General features: G+C 36.8%; 1 protein-coding gene across 1 annotated transcript; it reads left to right on the top strand.

The window, feature by feature from the left end:
• Positions 1-1,185: 1,185 nt before the first annotated feature.
• mpzl3 (myelin protein zero-like 3) lies at positions 1,186-22,545 on the top strand. The gene is made up of 6 exons (XM_087796302.1): positions 1,186-1,547; positions 5,110-5,276; positions 18,665-18,878; positions 20,411-20,567; positions 21,584-21,653; positions 21,802-22,545. The coding sequence occupies exons 1-6, from the start codon at positions 1,481-1,483 to the stop codon at positions 21,877-21,879; spliced, it is 753 nt and encodes a 250-aa protein (XP_087652428.1). The 5' UTR covers positions 1,186-1,480; the 3' UTR covers positions 21,880-22,545.
• The last annotated feature ends 494 nt before the right edge of the window (positions 22,546-23,039 follow it).

Genomic DNA, 23,039 nt, shown 5'->3' on the forward strand with positions numbered 1-23,039 from the left:
CGTTTTTTTCCCCTTAATCTTTTCTTTTGCTCTTCTAGGATGTTTTATTAATGGCTAATTATCTGCTGTAGTTATTATATAATGCATGACGGACACTCAGCTAGTGAGTGATGTGTTCAGAGCCTCTTTCCTGAGGAAGCCATGGAAACCATAATGACTTCTGTCTCGTCAAGTGAACGCAGAGACACCAACACTTGAACAACTGCTGAGTCAGCAGAAGGCAACTTGCACAGCGTCCTATAATAAGATGGACGGTTAAAAAAAAAGAAAGAAATGTGAGACACTACAAATAAATGATTGTCAAAATACAAACAAACAATAAAATTAGTGCCAAGATTGAAATATTTTTCAAATACATTTATTTGAAAAAAAAAACCCCAACAAAAATACACCTTAAACAATTATTGAAGAGCCAACAACGTAATAAAAAGGTTTTAAATAAAATCCTAGACATTATATCAATGTTTTTAATTTTTTTTATTTTTATTAATACATATTTTCACAGAAATATAGTACATTTACAAATATTAGTACAATTTTCATCAAAAGTAAAACAATTTTTAATGAGAAGAGCAGTACAAGTAAAATATAAACCAAAAATAGTATATATATATATATATCTTGACTTTTGTTTTCACTGTTTCGGGTCACAATGACCCTGCGATAACATAAGGGATACCACAAACACATTTGTTTTCAGGCCTTCAGGTCACAATGACCCTGAGATAACACAAGGGATACTACAAACAGACTTGTGTTCAGTATTTCGGGTCACCTTGACCCAAAGACAAGACAAGGGATACCACAAACACATTTTTTTCAGTCCTTCGGGTCACCTTGACACAGAGACAACAGAAAGGATACCAAAAACCCATTTATTTTCGGGCATTCCGGTCACCATGATCGATGGACAACACAAGGGTTAAAATTCACTATCACTATATTATCCCCTATTCTTGGACTTTGGTATTTGAACCAAAACTACTACAAGGTATTTTTAGTACATTTTTAAAAAACAAGTCACTCTGTGACTTTAAGGGCATCGAGTACTTTTCCTCAGTAGTATTTGTTTGTACCTGCAGTGACGAGAAACTCCCACATTCCATCAGTCACTGAGAAAAGGTGTATTTCAAGGAGTGGTTTCAGCAACACTTTATTCTTTTATCTTTTCTTTTCAGTTTATAGTCGTTATTCATCCATGTTTGATTCAACAACAACAACAACAACAACAACACATCGATGAAGAATAAAGTTATTATTTCCTTTTCGTTCTTTCAAAACTAATTCGCGTCAAAGTTTCCTGCAGTCACTTCCTGAAACACCTGTTTGTCAGGTAGGATCATCCGCTCCACACTCTGAGTCATCAGAAAAACACACACCATGGACGGAGATTTACTCTGAGTTTCAGGCTATTTTTGGAGGGGTTTTATATTTGCTCATCTCCGGGGGGTCTTTTTTTTCTGGGGGTCTCTCGTGTAAAATGCGAGCGTTCAGGAGGACGTGTGGCGTTCACGTGTCGCTGCTGCTGAGCTGGCTCTGCTGCTGGGGTGAGTAAACAGGCCAACAACATGCACTGGAAATGTAACTTTATTGGGTTTTAATGGCTGTAAAAACTCCTTTAAACTAACTCTTAGTAAATCCAAACGAAACTCACTCGTTTTATGTTGTTTTTTAGTCGTTTTTCTTTCGTCTGTGGAAGTCCAGGAATTATCCACGTCCTGTGTGAAAAAATACTTCCATTTTAGTTTCTTGACTCTCTCTCTCTCTCTCACCCTCTATTTATAGTCATTCAGCACATTTAGTTGAGATAAATATACTAAAAATAACTATTTAATCCACACAAATGGCTTGTTTTTTTATTCCATAATTCAGCGTTTAGTGTCGCAACTAAGTGCCAGTGAACGCACCATCGCCAAATCCTTCATGCAAATATTTAATTAGAAAAAAAAAAATTCTCTCGGATTTAAAGTCGTAAATCCTCGTTAGACTCTAGAGTTTATCTATGAATGAAATTTATGAGCAGAACCTTTTCAACTGTTGTGTAACTGTCCAGGAATTATTAACAGATAGATTCACGTGCGGGAGGTTTTTTTTTTACGGTGAGTTTTAAACGCTTAGAATATTAGTTTGGTTTTGGATCATATTGTGGAGATGATTTAGGAAATAAAATGATCCGCTTGAGTGGTTGAATAAAAGGAAAATGATCTTTCAACTCTTGTTTTCAAACTAGAAATCAGTCACGTGTGTGTGTGTATCTAGATGTGTGTGTGGGGGTGTGTGTGTCTGTGTGTGAGTGTGTATCTGATCTTGAATTTTTTTTTTGTTTAAAAAATTGCGTTAAAATGGCAAAATAAACTTTAAATCTTTCAGCAAAAGATATGACCTCGATAAGGTCCAGAGAAAAGGGGGCAGGAGACCCCCATGAAAATTCAAATATGTAATTTTTTTGGAAGAAATATAATATGAATATATATAATGTCGAATTTATAATGTGAGAATTTCAAAAATGTCAGCTCCTTTAGGGGGCGTAAAGGGGGAAAGAAGATTACGTCAGAACACAAACTATGAATAAAAGAGCATCAACGATGAAAAAACGACTTAATAAACGTTGTAAACTAATCAAATCTACTGCAATATTGATGAAACGCTTTTTAGTGTTAAATAATTCATGCAAAGAAACTGATGTTTTAGTAAGATCAGAGTTTTTTTTCAAAGTGATATCAAATATATAATCTCTGTTTGCAACTTGACTTTTTCTTAACCCTTGTATGTAATATTTATATAGAGCTTTTCTAGACCAGGGTCACAAAGCGCTTAAAGAATCAAAACAATACCTGATTAAATATATACTTAAAAGGTCAAGATAATACTGAGACAAACACAGGAGTCTCAGAAAATCAGGAAAAGCTCAAATAAAAGTGTCTTCAGATGTTTCTTGAAGGAGTCAGTAGATCATCAAACACAGATGTTTCTTGAAGGAGTCAGTAGATCATCAAACACAGAGATGTTTCTTGAAGGAGTCAGTAGATCATCAAACACAGATGTTTCTTGAAGGAGTCAGTAGATCATCAAACACAGATGTTTCTTGAAGGAGTCAGTAGATCATCAAACACAGATGTTTCTTGAAGGAGTCAGTAGATCATCAAACACAGAGATGTTTCTTGAAGGAGTCAGTAGATCATCAAACACAGATGTTTATTGAAGGAGTCAGTAGATCATCAAACACAGATGTTTCTTGAAGGAGTCAGTAGATCATCAAACACAGATGTTTCTTGAAGGAGTCAGTAGATCATCAAACACAGATGTTTCTTGAAGGAGTCAGTAGATCATCAAACACATATGTTTCTTGAAGGAGTCAGTAGATCATCAAACACAGATGTTTCTTGAAGGAGTCAGTAGATCATCAAACACAGAGATGTTTCTTGAAGGAGTCAGTAGATCATCAAACACAGATGTTTCTTGAAGGAGTCAGTAGATCATCAAACACAGAGATGTTTCTTGAAGGAGTCAGTAGATCATCAAACACAGATATGTTTCTTGAAGGAGTCAGTAGATCATCAAACACAGAGATGTTTCTTGAAGGAGTCAGTAGATCATCAAACACAGATATGTTTCTTGAAGGAGTCAGTAGATCATCAAACACAGATGTTTCTTGAAGGAGTCAGTAGATCATCAAACACAGATGTTTCTTGAAGGAGTCAGTAGATCATCAAACACAGAGATGTTTCTTGAAGGAGTCAGTAGATCATCAAACACAGATGTTTCTTGAAGGAGTCAGTAGATCATCAAACACAGATGTTTCTTGAAGGAGTCAGTAGATCATCAAACACAGATGTTTCTGGAAGGAGTCAGTAGATCATCAAACACAGATGTTTCTTGAAGGAGTCAGTAGATCATCAAACACAGATGTTTCTTGAAGGAGTCAGTAGATCATCAAACACAGAGATGTTTCTTGAAGGAGTCAGTAGATCATCAAACACAGATGTTTATTGAAGGAGTCAGTAGATCATCAAACACAGATGTTTCTTGAAGGAGTCAGTAGATCATCAAACACAGATGTTTCTTGAAGGAGTCAGTAGATCATCAAACACAGATGTTTCTTGAAGGAGTCAGTAGATCATCAAACACATATGTTTCTTGAAGGAGTCAGTAGATCATCAAACACAGATGTTTCTTGAAGGAGTCAGTAGATCATCAAACACAGAGATGTTTCTTGAAGGAGTCAGTAGATCATCAAACACAGATGTTTCTTGAAGGAGTCAGTAGATCATCAAACACAGAGATGTTTCTTGAAGGAGTCAGTAGATCATCAAACACAGATATGTTTCTTGAAGGAGTCAGTAGATCATCAAACACAGAGATGTTTCTTGAAGGAGTCAGTAGATCATCAAACACAGATGTTTCTTGAAGGAGTCAGTAGATCATCAAACACAGAGATGGTTCCAAAGCTTAGGAGCAACAGTTTGGAAGGATTTCTCTCCTCTGGTCCTGAAGTTCAGGAACCATCAGTAGGTTCTGATCCACAGACCTCAGAGCCCGAGCTGGGTTGTAAGTCTGGATCAGATCACTGATGGAAGGTCTGACCATGAATAGAACTGAAAGTAAGAACCAGAATTTTAAAGTTGATCCTGAAAGAAACTGGCAGCCAGTGAAGAGTTTTAAGGAGAAATGTGAGTTCTTCTACTAGAGCAGGTCGTGATTCTCGCTGCAGAGTTTTGTATCAACTGCAGACTTGTGATATCTCAGGGTCAAGGTGACCCGAAAGACCTTAAAACAAATGTTTCTTACGAGGGTTAAAACAACTTAATGAAGCCAATTTTTCTTTATATAAATCAAATCTACCATCATTAATAATAAAAAAATAATAAAAAAACGTTTTTTCTCAACTTTTCTATTTGTTGGATTAATAGAGTGAGAGAATCAATTTAAAACATATAATTATAGAGATCATTTTTTTAAATTAAATGTTTTGATTTTCTTTTAGGTCAACAATAATTATTTGTTCAATTAAATAGTTTTTAGTTTATTTTGTGTCCTTCCAAATGTCTACCTTCTTGTTGTCGGTGTCGCTGAGTAAATGTGTTGTTTGATTTTTGTTGTTTTTTCCAGCTCCATCCATTGTCTCCTGCATCAAAGTCAACACGCCGCCAGAACTCCATGCATCTAACGGGGACGCCGTCAAATTGTCCTGCACTTTCACCTCCACCAGCCCCCCCACCAGCAAGATGACCATCGACTGGTCCTACAGGCCTCAGAGCGGAGGACCGCCGCTGAACGTGAGTGTGCAGGAGTCAAACTCACTTGTATATCTGACCAGATGATTTAGTAAGTAAGTCATTTTTATTTGTATAGCGCTTTTCCAGACCAGGGTCACAAAGCGCTTAAACAACCAAAACAATATTCAATAAAGTATATACTTTAAAGATCAAGATAAAACTGAGAACACAACAGGAGTTCCAGAAAATCAAGGAAAACCCTTAGCAAATAAAAACGTCTTAAGATGTTTCTTGAAGGAGTCAGTAGATCCATCAAGTGCAAAGAGAGAGGAAGATCGTTCCAAAGCTTAGGAGCAACAGTCTGGAAGGATTTCTCTCCTCTGGTCCTGAGCCGTGTTCAGGAACCATCAGTAGATCCTGATCCACAGACCTCAGAGCCCGAGCTGGGGTGTAAGGCTGGATCAGATCAGTGATGCAAGGAGGAGCCTGACCATGAATTGATCTGAAAGTAAGAACCAGAATTTTAAAGTTGATCCTGAAAGAAACTGGCAGCCAGTGAAGAGTTTTAAGGATCAGAGAAATGTGAGTTCTCCTACTAGAGCAGGTCAGAATTCTCGCTGCAGAGTTCTGAATCAACTGCAGGCGAGACAGATCCTTCTTGTTAAGACATGAAAACAAACTGTTACAATAGTCCAGACGAGAAGAAACAAACGCATGGATTACAAGCTCCAGATCATGTTCCGACAACATTTCCCTAAGTTTAGAGATTTTTCTCAGTTGAAGGAAACAGTTTCTGGTCAGTTTTCTACAGTGTTGAACAAGAGACATGTCTTTATCAAATACAACACCCAGGTTTCTCAAAATAGTCTCTTAAACCAGGGTCCCAAACCCTTTTTTTAATATTAGCATTATTTTCATGGATCAACCTTGAAATAAAAACGGTGAAAATAAAATTGCATGACCAGCGAAAAAACTAACATTAAGTGCATGAAAAATGTATTTCGCCGTAACGCTGAATCAGCAGGAGTTCTGGTTGGTTTCACATTAAGAGTTTCTGTTTTTGTGTTCGTTTTCATCACTTTCTTTAAAGTAAACTTTACTCAAACAAGTGCTTTGATGTACAACAAGTCACTGATCTGCTGATGGGGACCAAAGTCATACACTTTAACTAAAAATATACTGAAGGCATGTCCAAAAAGTAAGTAAGTAAGTAATTCTTATTTGTATAGTGCTTTTCTAGACCAGGGTCACAAAGCGCTTAAACAATCAAAACAATATTCAATAAAGTATATACTTTAAAGGTCAAGATAACACAGAGGCAAACACAGGCATTCCAGAAAATCAAGGAAAAGTCTGAACAAATAAAAACGTCTTAAGATGTTTCTTGAAGGAGTCAGTAGATCATCAAACACAGATGTTTCTTGAAGGAGTCAGTAGATCATCAAACACAGAGATGGTTCCAAAGCTTAGGAGCAACAGCCTGAAAAGATTTCTCTCCTCTGGTCCTGAACCGTGTTCAGGAACCATCAGTAGATTCTGATCCACAGACCTCAGAGCCCGAGCTGGGGTGTAAGGCTGGATCAGATCAGTGAAAAAGCATATTTAATTTTCAAAAAATCTCTGAATCTCAAAATAAACTTTAAATGTCATAAAAGCTAAAACTAGTGAAGGTCTGATGAAGCTTCATGAAACGGTGTCATTATGTTCAGAGTCCACTAGATGGCGTCTCTGCACTATTTTCCTTTTGTCTTGAACAACTGTTCTAATGAAACATCATTTTTAAACTGATGGCGCCACCTACTGACCTCTGAACAACATGAAACTGTTTCATGAAGCTTCATCAGTTCACCACAAGCTAAAACCCTGTTCATCAATAAAAACACCAAAGTGAAATACCGAGTCTAATATTTTTAATACTTTTTTTCTGTCTGTCAATGAGTTTCCCATTTTTGTTGAATTGATTGTTGGATGTTATTATTGTTATTTATTTAACTTCTGAATAAGTTAACTCTTCTGCATGATGTCACTTTTCCCATGAGGCCCCAGTGCTTTATTGCTTCTTCAAATGTGGCCCTCCTAGAGAAAAAGTTTGGACACCTAAATAAAAAGTTAGGAAAATGTTGACACAACACGATCTGGAACTATTGTAACATTTTGTTTTCATGTCTTAACAAGAAGGATCTGTCTCGCCTGCAGTTGATACAATAGTACAGAATTCTGATCCGCTCTAGTAGAAGAACTCACATTTCTCAGATCCTTAAAACTCTTCACTGGCTGCCAGTTCCTTTCAGGATCATCTTAAAATTCTGGTTCTTACTTTCAGATCTATTCATGGTCAGACCTTCCATCAGTGATCTGATCCAGACTTACACCCCAGCTCGGGCTCTGAGGTCTGTGGATCAGAATCTACTGATGGTTCCTCGCACACGCTTCAGGACCAGAGGAGAGAAATCCTTCCAGACTGTTGCTCCTAAGCTTTGGAACGATCTCTGTGTTTGATGATCTACTGACTCCTTCAAGAAACATCTGTGTTTGATGATCTACTGACTCCTTCAAGAAACATCTGTGTTTGATGATCTACTGACTCCTTCAAGAAACATCTGAAGACACTTTTATTCGTGCAGGATGTTCCTCGATTTTCTGAGACTCCTGTGTCTGTCTCGGTGTTATCTTGACCTTTAAAGTATATATTTTATTGAGTATTCTTTTAATTGTTTAAGCGCTTAAACACATAAATATCCTTGTTCTGTTTTTTTTATAAAACGGTTACTACGAAAAACCCACAAACAGAAATCTTGGCCGAGGGTTTTGTCGACCTTGTTTCAAACATTTAGTTCACTCTGCATCCAACATGCTCGATATCAAGAAATAGAAATCTGAAAGTACAAATAACGATCCACCGTACGATGCTTCGTCTTCATACGACTTGTAATCTCAACTAAACCTCCGTCGGTGACTCCACCGTGACCCTCTGTGGTGGCATCGTTCTCCATGTTGGATCCATCACGGCACTCAGTCCTCTAACCCTCCACCGTCGGGTTCCTTGCGGCCGCTCGGCTAAAACGCACCGCATCATTTTAAGGAGTTCCATTTGGAGTTGAAGATTCCCATCAATCGTGGTTGCGTGTAATTGCATTAGTTGCCCCTTCGGAATCTATAGTGTGGTAGTTTGAAACCCTATATGGCATCATTTCCTATAGGAGCACTTTAGAGTTAAGTGAAGCCTAATGTCTTGTGGCTTCTCTGATACCGAGTGCTGTTGGTTTGGCCATTAAGATGAAGATGCTTGTTAAGGTATGTTGGAAGATTGATGTCGCTCGTTGTGTGTCGGTTTTCGTCGACAGAAGTCGGCCAGAATCACGATTGTCGCTTCAGGTACGATGCAGCGAACGTCTAGCTTAACTCTGGGACAGTGGTTGGTCTGAAGTTTGGATAGAAGTTCAACTGAGTTTGGGTCATGAGTGAGGAGAGAATTCAGTTCTACATGAGTTAAATGTCTGAGGCGACTTGACTATACCTACATTTAGGGCTGCACGATGTTGGAAATAAGTGCGATATTCGATATTAATGCGATCAATTTCTATCCAACTATTGTTCAAATATTGTGCTCGTTTGAGACCTTGGCTCCTGCAGATGTTAAAAGGACCTACTTAGGAAAACAACATTTGAATTTAGGAAGAATAATTGTAATGCTAGTGTTATCTGGGAATATTCATACGTGAAGACATTGTTTCTGTATTTTAAAAAATGAGGAAGTCGGTTACGAATAGAAATCTTGACAAACCCACAAAAGAAGTAAGTCATTAAAGAGTGGATTATGGGCTTTTTAATTAAACAAAAGGAGCTTAAACGATGTAAATGATCCCATAATATTTAAAAGTATGTTTGTTGTTTTTTTTCAGTGAAATTAAATTTTCAGTAGGCTTTACAATCACGCATGTAGAGAAACGCTAAAGAAGTTTCGCAGCTTAGTATACTAAGAGAATTGGATTTGAGACACAGGAATTGTTCCTCCTGTCTATGGAAAAATGTGTAAATCAGTTACTAAAACAGAAATGACAACATCAATTAAGGCTGTGAACTGGTAAGAATCTGGCGATATGATACATACTGCGATATATTACTGTAGGAACATTGATATATATATATATATACAGTGTATATATATATATTAATAATATATATATATATATATATATATATATTAGAATATATATATATATATAAAGAATTGAATTGTTCAAAAACCATGATCCTTAACATCAGCCATATTGGATGCACACGAGTTGCAGTCAGACGTAGAGGAAAATCATTAACTAAAGATTCTTGTGGAGGAAGATAAGCTGATCCACGTGTCCAGATTCCATTTTACATGGAATCGTATGGATCTTATCGATGATTCTAAAATGAGTCCAAACATCTGTTTAAAAGCTTCTGGTGTTTCCTTTCTTTTCCACTCATTGCTGTCGTTTTTTTGTTGCTACTTTGGCACAGAGGAAAATGACGAATGTTGCCAACTAGTGGCCAGAGGTTTAATTGCAGCGCACACATTAATAAAAACTGTAAATACTTGAATGTTAATTAGAAATAATAAAAAAAAATCGAATGATTGTCTTTTAAACATACACTATTGAAATATAAACCATATATTAATTATGAATTCAAATTTAAAATAAAAAAACATTCTTTAATGGTATAGGTTCAGTATTAGGGAAAACAAATATCGCGGTTGCATCTTTGTATCAATATTTTCTTAAACCCCTACTTACAATTGACGAATGGAGCTTAAAAGATGTAAATCATCCTTAGTTAATAAGTAAGTAAGTAATATTTGTAGAGAGCTTTTCCAGACCAGGGTCACAAAGCGCTTAAACAATCAAAACAATAAAATATATACTTAAAGGTCAAGCTAACACTGAGACAAACACAAGAGTCTCAGAGAATCAAGAAAAAGCACGAATAAAAGTGTCTTGAGATGTTTCTTGAAGGAGTCAGTATATCATCAAACACAGATGTTTCTTGAAGGAGTCAGTAGATCATCAAACACAGATGTTTCTTGAAGGAGTCAGTAGATCATCAAACACAGATGTTTCTTGAAGGAGTCAGTAGATCATCAAACACAGATGTTTCTTGAAGGAGTCAGTAGATCATCAAACACAGATGTTTCTTGAAGGAGTCAGTAGATCATCAAACACAGATGTTTCTTGAAGGAGTCAGTAGATCATCAAACACAGATGTTTCTTGAAGGAGTCAGTAGATCATCAAACACAGAGATGTTTCTTGAAGGAGTCAGTAGATCATCAAACACAGATGTTTCTTGAAGGAGTCAGTAGATCATCAAACACACATGTTTCTTGAAGGAGTCAGTAGATCATCAAACACAGATGTTTCTTGAAGGAGTCAGTAGATCATCAAACACAGATGTTTCTTGAAGGAGTCAGTAGATCATCAAACACAGATGTTCCTTGAAGGAGTCAGTAGATCATCAAACACAGATGTTTCTTGAAGGAGTCAGTAGATCATCAAACACAGATGTTTCTTGAAGGAGTCAGTAGATCATCAAACACAGATGTTTCTTGAAGGAGTCAGTAGATCATCAAACACAGATGTTTCTTGAAGGAGTCAGTAGATCATCAAACACAGATGTTTCTTGAAGGAGTCAGTAGATCATCAAACACAGATGTTTCTTGAAGGAGTCAGTAGATCATCAAACACAGATGTTTCTTGAAGGAGTCAGTAGATCATCAAACACAGATGTTTCTTGAAGGAGTCAGTAGATCATCAAACACAGATGTTTCTTGAAGGAGTCAGTAGATCATCAAACACAGATGTTTCTTGAAGGAGTCAGTAGATCATCAAACACAGAGATGTTTCTTGAAGGAGTCAGTAGATCATCAAACACAGATGTTTCTTGAAGGAGTCAGTAGATCATCAAACACAGAGATGTTTCTTGAAGGAGTCAGTAGATCATCAAACACAGATGGTTCCAAAGCTTAGGAGCAACAGTCTGGAAGGATTTCTCTCCTCTGGTCCGGAAGTTCAGGAACCATCAGTAGATTCTGATCCACAGACCTCAGAGCCCGAGCTGGGGTGTAAGGCTGGATCAGATCACTGATGGAAGGTCTGACCATGAATAGATCTGAAAGTAAGAACCAGAATTTTAAAATGATCCTGAAAGAAACTGGGAGCCAGTGAAGAGATTTAAGGATCGGAAAAATGTGAGTTCTTCTACTAGAGCGGCTCAGAATTCTCGCTGCACTTATTTATTTTATATACATTAAATATTGTATAATTTCAGTGAAATTTCATTTTCAGGGGGGTCTTCTGCCCCCCTTGTGCCCCCTTCACCGACACCTGAGTAGTCTACATGCAGGACTAAACCACTATTTTATAATCATGACTGACATTGAAACATTGATGTTATTCCAAACACTTCAAATAACTGTCTTGAGCTCATGAAATCGCTTCAAACTCAAACGTTTCAAAATGGCGTTCACGTGGCAAACGCCTTCAGAATTAGTTTACCTTGAAATAAAGCGAACTAATTTGTATAAATTCTCATACGCCGGTTGAATCCGCAGCTTCGAGGATTGAGACGAATGTACTTCCCTCCCGTTATTAAGCACTGAAGTCACCAACGGTGGAGTTTCTCAATTTGATTTCTGAGCTTTCATTTACACTCCATCCAATTTCATTAGCTGCTTTATTGGCCAGCGTGCCCTCGCCCGTATATCACGCCGGGATAGGCCATGAATAAGCATGTGAGGAGCTCTGTCAAAAGTATAATTCTGCAGCTCAGGCTTTAGTGTCAATCTGTATCGCTGCGTTGCTTCAGTGGCTTGTATAATTACCTTTCGTCCTGATGAGAATTCAATCCAAATACTGTGCAGCCCAACACCAGTGGAAACTCTTTCATTGTCTTGGTTTAACATTTGAACTCCTGCTGATAAATGACTATTATATTTAATCATAATAATGACTTTCTGGTATTACGGTCCAAACTGGCAAAAAACCAGTTTGCTTTGGCAACACTTTCTGCGCTGGAATTGAAAAAGCACTGTTGAGATTAAATGTTTGTTTTTGAGACGCGGAGCGGCTCCGAGACTTGCCGAGTCCTCAGATGATCGGCGGGGAATGAGTAACACCGTCGGGTGATTTATCCCGGCGCTCACTCCGAACACTCCAGACAGTCGTAAAACCATAACGCTTCATCATGCGTTTGCATTCTTGTTTTAACTTTTATTGACGCGGCTCGACATGTTGACATTGTTATAAAAGTTAACCTTAATGACTTTGATAATCCTAAAATAAAATAATAAATTGACATTGATGAACATGTTGGTGCAGCCAATAGTTTGAATTTAAATGATTTATTATAATTTAAATTAAAATGATAGTTGTAACATATAATTTGTTTAACAAAAAAAATCTTGTCGTGCAGAATACAAATGTATTTATAAAAAACTACATTTTTTTTGTGAATAGTGATTTCATTGAACACTACAGATATTCAATTTAACTTATTTCTTCATGAAAAATAATCAAGAATTATTTTTATTTCTTTATAAATTTGTATTTTCTCACTTTAATGTACAAATCATTTATTTCATGTCATTATTTTTAATTAAATTATATATATTTCATTCATACTATTCTATACTGTCAACACAACAAGAAATGTCTGTTTGGTTTTCACAATACTGGCAAATTAACGCGTTTTGCTTCTGTTTCATTTGAAAAGTTTTAAAAGTATTTATATTAAAGAGCAAATCCTAAAATAATTTATATTTGACAGATAAGTAAGTAAGTAATATTTATTTATATAGTGCTTTTCCAGACCAGGTTCACAAAGCGCTTAAACAAACAAAACAATACTCAAAAAAGTACATACTTTAAAGATCAAGATAATACTGAGAACAACACAGGAGTTCCAGAAAATCAAGGAAAAGCCTGAAGCCTGAACTAATTATCAAATTAATACTTTAATTTGATAAATGGTTTTAGTTCAAAACACAAATAGAAAAACACAATCAAAACCTTTTAAATTATAATCAAGCAAAAGTCAAACATTCACCCATAAAAACTTTTAATAAAGTCAATTGAATTGTGATCAATGGAAGCATATTTTAGCATCTTTACTGCATTAATGATTTGACTATTTACAGCATTTAATAGTATTTTTCCTTTTTTGTCTCAGCATATTATTCTTCACAGCCTCTCAGACCAGTCACTGTGTAACTTGAGGATTAATGTTCGACCTCGACTGGTTAAGATAGAACTTATTATTTAGCATTAACTAGCCTGTGGACGGAACCAACATTTGCTAAAGGATCTTAGCAACACACACTTTAAAACTTGAGTCTACGAAACAAAAGGACATAATGGTAAAAGATTGTTGGTTTAAATCCCAGTTATTTTTGAGGGAAATCCAACTAGTGAGCATGATAAAAGTGGGGGTGAACTCATTTGTTTAATGGTTATTTCATCCCTGGGATTGTGCAACACAGATACTGCCGTACAGACGATACAGACGATAAAGATGACGACGCGCCTGTATCTCGATCGGCTTGTTGTGACTAACGGAGCCACACCCACGAGAAACCCTCGTCCGTCATCCGTTTTAAAACCAGTAACACACACCCAAGAAATGACAACAGCTTCAGTTACACAATGATTCAGAACGAAGATGTCAACATTTTCTTGAACGGTCAACTCTTTCTGTACGTTTCCACGTGTATATTATTTTCGAGCACAATTATACAATATAAATTGATCTTTTATTTAAATATATGTATTGATTTTGAGAACGATGCGTTATTTATTTAATAAAAAAAGGAGATGAGAGATAATTTTTGTTGAAAGGATAATGATTTTTAAACAATCCCAGGAGTTTTAACCACTTTTATTCTTCAAATACTTTATTTGATTTTAATGCCCTGCACAAATCTAAGTTCATTTTTTTTGGATTTATTTAATGATGAAAGAGGAAGAAAATCTCACAATAATTTAATTCAAAATCTTTTCTCTTTTAATTTCGCACGCTTTTATTGATCGTAGCTTAAATCTTTAAAGTCTTCCATCAATACCTGTGATATTAAACTGACAGAAACTGTGATTTTAGGTGTTCCATGTTTTCTTTCAAGTATGTTTGGAGTGACTTCTTAATTGGATAAATATTGTTTGAAGAAAACACATGAGGCTCTTATGACTGTCGTTCAGTAGATCAGATTTCAGGAGAATTTCCAAGGCTTTTTGACGCGACTAATATCTTTCTACATCTAAAAATTAACTGATTAAAGACGATCATTTTTAGGAATAATTAAACCGTTAACTGTGGATCTCATATCTGTCTTCGGAGCCCTCGGATCGGCGTGAACACAAGCGATAATTGGAAGTCGGAAAAGACGTTGGTGGTTGTATTTAAGGAGGGGAGGGAAAAAAAAAAGAAAAAAATCGATAATTTAATTTTGTCTGCTTTCAGCGTCCAGCCGCAGAGATGAGATCTTATCTGGCAATTAATCTAAAAAGCAATTTGATATTTGATCGCGGTCCTCATCCAAGAGCCGTTCCTCAGATGCAGGAACGTAACGATGCAGTTTTGATGACGGTGTAACTTTATTGTCGGAGGTATTTGCAGAAAACACGTTGATTTATGTCAAAACTAATGTCTCGTGACACAACGAGGTGGAATTAAAAAAAAAATGCCAGTCAAACGTTTTCCTCCGCGATCGCTCGATCACACGGAACAAGCATCTCTCTTCACTCAGCAAGAAGCCATATTGCCAAAAAGGGAATGTCCTGTCGCCATCTGTCCCGCCACCTGTTGAAGCCAGTTCCACGCCCGTGAATTGGGAGTTACTCCGAACAACATGAGTAGTTCTGCTCTTAATGGGAGGAGGCCGGCGGTGCTGATCCTCCTCTTAAGTAGGAACCTTTCTGTGTGTCAAATCAAGGTGGTGTAATGTTTATGTTGATATCTTGACATGTACAGATGTCAGGTTTTATTATAACGATGAGGAACATAGATTATCAAGGAAGGCGATAATCCAGAGAATTCCAATACTAGAAAGAATGATGATGAATGTCACGATCGGATTCGTACTTACTGTTACAGACGGTTTGGTAAATGTATATTTTGTTCAGCTCTCGTTTTAGGAGGCCAACAGTCTGTTGCCCCTCGTGTGATTAAGTTTAGTTAATTGACATAAATCTACAATTCTGGGATTAAAATGATTTGAATCCTAGTGTTATCTCTTGGTCAAGGTGACCCAGGAAACCCCAAAACAAATGTAATTCTGGGATTGATTTGAGGATGCATTAAACCCTCGTTTTATCACTTGGGTCAAGGTGACCCAGGGGCCCAAAAGGGCGTCTGAGGTATTCCTTCTGTTCAACTTGACCCGAAGATAAAATTAAGATTGAAGGTTCACCAATTTTCTTTTTCTAAACCTGTCATATGTTATAATTAATGAATTAAGGAGTATATCATGTTTAAAGCAGGGATGTCAACGTCTACTAGTGTCAACTGTTTCACGGATTTTAAATCAATTATCGTCTACACGTTTTTTTTGTTTTTTTTTCTTCTGCGTTTATTTATTATATATAAATATATAAACACGTCTGCAAGTGACTCTTAGATGCTGTTGACCAATGAGGAGCGTGTGTTTTGGTCATGTGATGAGTCTTTAAACTTTATTGACTCACAAGCTTTTATGACCGATTGATAAAAAAACAAGTACAACCATTATATGATAAACAAAAGTGTTAATTGTAAATTACCAAATGAATATAACATGACTTTTGTAGTATTATTACACGAGGCGCATTACTAGGGAGCCTCGTAGAGTAATACTAAGAGTAGTACTCGTCTGGAAAACGCTAACTAGCTTAATAGTTTACCAACATTTTCATCAAATAATTCATATGACTTATAAGGCGCAATTTTTATTTTTAAGAAAATTTAACGATTTTAAGTGAGGCTTATAGTCTGAAAAGTACTGAAAAATATCTGATTTATCTTTTACACTATATTGGCTATAATTTATTATTACTGGGTCTATGACAATAAAGCATTTATAACTCAACTACTGGAAGGGCTTTGCTGTAATGGGATAAAAAGGTGTTTGATTAGAGACAGAGCCCTCTAGTGGTTATATATCGCACCTGCATGTAACCGGTTACGCAGCCGTTACAAGCCTCTACTACACATGTAGAAAAATGTGTAAAATGTCGACCCCCGTAGTCTAAAGTATATTTAAATACAGTTTTTTTGTGATATCATACGCGTTCTTTGTCTACTTCTTTTAAATTGCATTTTTTTCATTAAGCATATTCTTTCAGCTGGATTGAGTCTAAAAGATGGAAACAAAGGTTCTGCGATCGGTCGAGGGAGATTATGTGTTTGATCTTCTGTCAACAAATGGTGTTTAATCCACTGTAATCGCTCTCTTGCACTCTTCCTGCTGCACAGTCGATTACAAGTTACCTTTTATTTGGCTTCTCTGACGCTCGGTTTGCAATAAGTTCGGCCCGAAAGCAGAGCTGGTGAGTTGACTGAAGCATTTGAAGTGGTTAATCCTCATTGATGGAGAGAAGAGAAGCAAGAGTGACAACAGTTTGTTTGTTTTCCTTCCAGCTGCAGATCCAACCATTAGGACTTTCTTATTATTGCATTTTATATCAATCTTTTTATTCATAAAGAATTTCTTTGTTGGGTTAACAACACCAGCAATACATCACGTTTTTGGATTCTGATTACTACATATATGCAGTTGTGAATGTACTAGTACTTTCAATGGATGAATAATGGAAATAATAATGTATTAAAAAAAGTAGAATGAAAATTAATTAATATCTGAGATTAATTACTCTTATTTTAATCTCATTTATGGTTGTGGCACATACAAAAAAATAGAATAAAAGTGTCTTCAAACAGATGCAGTATTTTGTATTTTTGTTACTGCCATTTTTGGTTTTCACCAGCAGGAATGGATATGTTTTCATTTCCTAACAAGAAGGATCTGTCTCGCCTGCAGTTCATACAAAACTCGAGAATTCTGACCCGCTCTAGTAGAAGAACTCACATTTCTCTGATCCTTAAAACTCTTCACTGGCTGCCAGTTTCTTTCAGGATCATTTTAAAATTCTGGTTCTTACTTTCAGATCTATTCATGGTCAGACCTTCCATCAGTGATCTGATCCAGACTTACACCCCAGCTCGGGCTCTGAGGTCTGTGGATCAGAATCTACTGATGGTTCCTGAACACGCTTCAGAACCAGAGGAGATAAATCCTTCCAGACTGTTGTTCCTAAGCTTTGGAACCATCTCTGTGTTTGTTGATCTACTGACTCCTTCAAGAAACATCTGTGTTTGATGATCTACTGACTCCTACAAGAAACATCTGTGTTTGATGATCTACTGACTCCTTCAAGAAACATCTGTGTTTGATGATCTACTGACTCCTTCAAGAAACATCTGTGTTTGATGATCTACTGACTCCTTCAAGAAACATCTATGTTTGATGATCTACTGACTCCTTCAAGAAACATCTGTGTTTGATGATCTACTGACTCCTTCAAGAAACATCTGTGTTTGATGATCTACTGACTCCTTCAAGAAACATCTGTGTTTGATGATCTACTGACTCCTTCAAGAAACATCTGTGTTTGATGATCTACTGACTCCTTCAAGAAAGATCTGTGTTTGATGATCTACTGACTCCTTCAAGAAACATTTGTGTTTGATGATCTACTGACTCCTTCAAGAAACATTTGTGTTTGATGATCTACTGACTCCTTCAAGAAACATCTCTGTGTTTGATGATCTACTGACTCCTTCAAGAAACATCTGTGTTTGATGATCTACTGACTCCTTCAAGAAACATCTGTGTTTGATGATCTACTGACTCCTTCAAGAAACATCTGTGTTTGATGATCTACTGACTCCTTCAAGAAACATCTGTGTTTGATGATCTACTGACTCCTTCAAGAAACATCTGAAGACACTTTTATTTGTTCAGGCTTTTCCTTGATTTTCTGAGACAATCCTTTATGTGTCTTGATATTTTAAGTTTATATTTTATTGGGTATTGTTTTTGATTTTAAGCGCTTTGTGACCCTGGTCTGGAAAAGTTCTCTACAAATATAAATTACTTACTTGCATATATTTTTGTGTTCTTTTGCCTAAAGCATTGAGAAATAAATATTAAATATAATTTCAATATAAAATGTTGTAAGTGAAACAAGTATTATACCAATCGTGTCCACTTCAGGATCTGATCATTGTTTTACCCCGACTGACAAATATTTTGACGAAACAGCTTAATTCATAATTTTTTTTAAAGAAAATGTAAGCTCTTTTGTTTACTGATATTGTGTTAATATGACATTCAATCGACAAATAAAAGTTATTGTATCCTTTTGACTGTTTTTTTCCCCCCCCTCTTTAGTTTTTCCACTTCTCCTCGCGGGCCTTCCATCAGCCGGACGGTCAGTTCCAGGGCCGCATCGAGTGGGAAGGAACTCCGGCGCGTGGCGACGCCTCCATCTCGCTGGTCAACGCCTCGCTGAGCGACAACGGCACGTTCACCTGCTCGGTCAGGAACCCCCCCGACGTGCACGGATCCCCCACTTCACACACCGTTCTCACCGTCACACCCAAGAGTGAGAATGTTTTAACCAAATATTCTGTTAAATGAATGATGGAATTCTTAACTGTTTTTTTCAATGTTAATTTACTTAAACGCCATTTTGTTTTTAGGTCTGTCTTCTTCGGTTTAGTTTTGAATACAAATGACAAATGACTTCCTTATCTTTAAGAAAAACATTTGCTTCTTCAAACGTGGACTCCTTAAATCATCCTGGCCTCGACGTCCCTAAAACCATCGCAGCTTTTCCCGGATTAGGTTTTTCCTCCCAATACAGTAAAGGGTGTCACAGGAAGTTTAAATTCCCACCGTCAGTCCCACTTTTTACAGAATTTTTTGAGGATAATCCGAACGTTTAGTTCAAGTTTGTGTAAGCCTGTTATGTTCAGCATGTTGACACACATTTTCTTCCGCGGCACAGAAATGCAGAGCAGGATTTTTGCCTCAGATATGATTTTATTAGCTTTAAGTTAAACGCTTTATCTGCGGAATATAAACGTCTTTGACCTACATTTCCTCGCCGACTTCAAACCACGCCGTGTTGAGCTTTAAAAACTGTTTTGAGGATAGACTGAGAAGAAGAAGAAGTAGGTGATTATTGGCACCGTTGGGAGTGAATTCATATAAAATGACTGTTTTATGAATTAATAATGGATTTAATTCGAAGCATCTTTCACAGCAGGACAGCGTACAGATTAAAAAAGGGAGAGTTGAGGTTGCAAAGGTAGAACTGGGTGTCGTCTGCATAGCAATGGAACCTGTCGTTAAATGCAGGTGTACAATGAAGAGAGAAGGGGGGGGGGGGGAATAGAACATTCTCATTAATATCATGTCATTATGTTGTTTTTTCCAAAAAAGTTTTAAAAATAAAAATTTGAATTTTACAACAGCCTTTTTTAATTATTTTATTTAAAAAACGGATACATTTTCCTTATTTTCTTGGATCCGATGGTAGGAAAATAAGTGTTGGTGGTTCATTGTCACTCATAATTAAATGAAAGACTTTAGTTGATACACAAATACAGATAAACGTCCTCGTGGTTGAGCGCTAGTGTGCTAATGAGATCAAGCTAATATGCTAAACGTTGTCTAGTTCACACCATAATTAACCAATAATTTTATATAACCAAAAAATAACCAATAAATAACCAAAAACAAATCAAAGTTTATCAGTTAATAAAGAGAAGTATTCCCTGCCGTCCACACAGTTTGGTTCTGCTCCAGGTTTCTGCCGCTATGTTAAAAGGACTTTTTTCTTGGTGTCGCTGGGACCTGTTTTAGTTTTTCTATCATTTGGTGTTATTTTAAACCGTCTTGAGATATCTCTGTTTTGATTCAACACTCAAAATAAAATAGTTTTATTTATGCTACATTAGGCTCCACCCGGGTAACAAGTCACATGACACCAACTGATTAATTAGAGGCAGCGATTACCAAAAAAAACCAGATGAATTTCGGATTGATTTTTTGCATCTTATTTAAATTGCTCTTTGACAAATCACCCCCTTCTGATCATTAATGAGTGACGGGTCTTTTTCTGGCCCTCAGCGCGGAGCATCCGTTTCTCCGACCTGGCCGTGCTGCTGGTCGGCATCCTCCTCCCGTCCGCCATCGTCACCCTCATCCTGATCGGGCGGATGCTGTGCCCCAAGAAACAGGACGGCCAATCAAAGTCCTACAGATCGCCGATAGAGGTCACAGAGGGGTGAGTGGATCTGATCGACCAATCGCCGCCGCGTTCCTCTCGGGAATAATAACGCCGTCCGGGAGGCTCTGACGGTTATAGATGTTTCCCTCGAAATGCTAATTTTATGATAGTTAAACAGGAATTAAGTTAAGGTATTACTTAAGCGGTCGCAGTGGACTTATTGAACTCTGTGGTGCATAACCGCTGTTGCTGGGCTCAGTACTGGTCCACGAGACATTTGTTGACGCGTCACAAAGATGGAAAATAATTTATTTAATATCTGTTTTATTGGTTAATACTCTCTGACATGTATTTACCGTATGTTTCAGACTATAAGGCCCACATTAAATCCTTTATTTCGTCTTAAAAAATCCAATGTGCATCTTATCATCTGGTTGTATTTAGAGAGTGTGATGAGTAATAAAGCGTAATTGCAACACAAAAATGAACAAATACTGTGGATGTTTGCACGTTAATTGTAAATTACAAATATTGAATTAATTTATTTTATAGACGCGAAATATGAACCATCTAAAGGACTATGATAAAAAAAAAAGTTTTAAAAGCCGAGCACAAACCAAAGAAATGTATAAATATCTGCTTGAGTCAACTGTATCCTCTAGTCCTCAGTCATCTCCGACCACTTAGGTTTAATTGCACTAAAAATAATGAACAAACACTGTGAATATTTGCATGTTTATTACAAATATAGAGTTATTTTATATCATAGACAAACCGAAAACCATGAACTAGCTATGATAAAAAATATGATAATTTGAAAGCCAAATGAAAAAACTAAACAAAATAAAACGCATCTTTGTATTTAAAATCAATACAGTATCATGAAGAATAACATAATTGCAATATTTAAGTGTATTGATATTTTCATACTTGTGTTGCTTCTATTATAATTCCCCCTGAAAAATACCTTTTTTTTTTATTTGCTTTCCAAAAATGAATTTTTTAAAAATGTGTTACAAGCAGGAAGTAAATATCAAGTGCACTCAACACATTTGTCCTGTCTGGGTCCACAGAGAAGAGTTCGGCCCGGAGCCACCGGGGGACAAAGTCAAGAGGACCACCTGCTGTGACCTATATCTGACGGTACAGTCCACGACTCGCCATCTTTGCCTCGGCCCATAAATAACTCAACAAGTCATGTCTGCCAGATCCGTTTCAGACGTTGAATTTTACAGCGGCTTCGTCAAATATTTATCCGCCAAACGTACTTATTTTGCGTCTGTGTCTCCAGGACTCGGACGAGGACTACGGATACTACGAGAAGAAGGATCCAGACCTTCGAGAAGACTACGCCGAATCCCAGTTGTAAAAGAAACCCCCCACACTGGATACAGATGGAACGTTTTGTGCAAAGTTTTCTCTCTCCCTTGTCCTGCTTTTTTTCTTTTCTTTTTCCAGATAAATGTCCATTATTTTGAAGGGTACGGAAAGTATATTTTTACACTTACTCGGCAGGTATTTCACCGGCAAAGATGAGCACTATGTACATGTATTTATATCCCGTTCCTCCATATGTACGTCACTTTAGAATGTCTTACTTTGAAGGAGATATTTTGTTTGTTTTTATAATTTATTACTTGTGTTATCGCCGTTTTCTTTAGATGAGCTTTTTTGTTTCTTTATTTGTAAACGAAAAAAAAGGCAGACATTTCTGTGCTTCGAAAAAACAAGATTTATGTTCCACTTTGTATGTATTTTTACAAGGAAATCTGTATAATACTTCTCAATCCATGTATCGACAAATTCTTGTGTCTTCTTTAATACTGGTTTTGTACTCGCGGGTTTATTTTCGAAGTAAATATCATCCGTGAATGAATTTCTGTTTTGTCGCGCTGAGCTGGGTTTTGTGTTGCGTTTGTTTTCCCGAGCGTTTGGTTGGACACACATCCCGGCGTCGCCGACGCTCTCGCGGGACGACAAGGAAGTCATGAAGAGACTTAATAAAAAAAAATGTGCCAATGAGATGAACCGATAACGATAAGTCCTCATTTGTTTTCCCGTTTCTCATTCAGCCCATTTGTGCACTCAAGGCTTTAATAATTCACACGCGCCGCTACTGTGAGACAATTATCATTCCTGCCTCATCTGAACTGCCATGGCAACAGCTTACGCATACCAAACACACCATATACAGCAAATGTTGCTTTTTCTGTGCGTGTGTTTTTGTGTTTTAAAGACTCATTAACCACTTGAAAATTAGTGGAGGGTTTTTTGGGGGGCAACATGAGAGCAGTAGACCCTCACGAAAATTCCAATTCTCCAGTTTTAAGTTACATAACATAAATATACTGAATTTAATGTCCTTTTTAAATTTCAATTAGATTTAAACCATATTCATTTCATATCAAGGGAAGGTTCATTTTCCCACAATTTCCACTCCTGGTGCCATTTGTAAGGCAGACGGAGGGCGAAAGAAAATTGAAAAAATGTCAAAAGCTGTTACATTTAAACAATGAATTACATAATAAG

Source organism: Callionymus lyra, chromosome 7 (assembly GCF_982586985.1).
Source record: "Callionymus lyra chromosome 7, fCalLyr1.hap1.1, whole genome shotgun sequence".
Taxonomy (NCBI): Eukaryota; Metazoa; Chordata; class Actinopteri; order Syngnathiformes; family Callionymidae; genus Callionymus; species Callionymus lyra.

What these genes read in the sequence shown, in the direction of transcription:
- mpzl3 (XM_087796302.1), top strand. Translation starts at nt 1,481, where the DNA reads ATGCGAGCGTTCAGGAGGACGTGTGGCGTTCACGTGTCGCTGCTGCTG. An exon ending in GCGGAGGACCGCCGCTGAAC is followed by an intron (nt 5,277 to 18,664) that starts GTGAGTGTGCAG and finishes CCCCCTCTTTAG; the next exon opens with TTTTTCCACTTCTCCTCGCG. An exon ending in CCGATAGAGGTCACAGAGGG is followed by an intron (nt 20,568 to 21,583) that starts GTGAGTGGATCT and finishes CTGGGTCCACAG; the next exon opens with AGAAGAGTTCGGCCCGGAGC.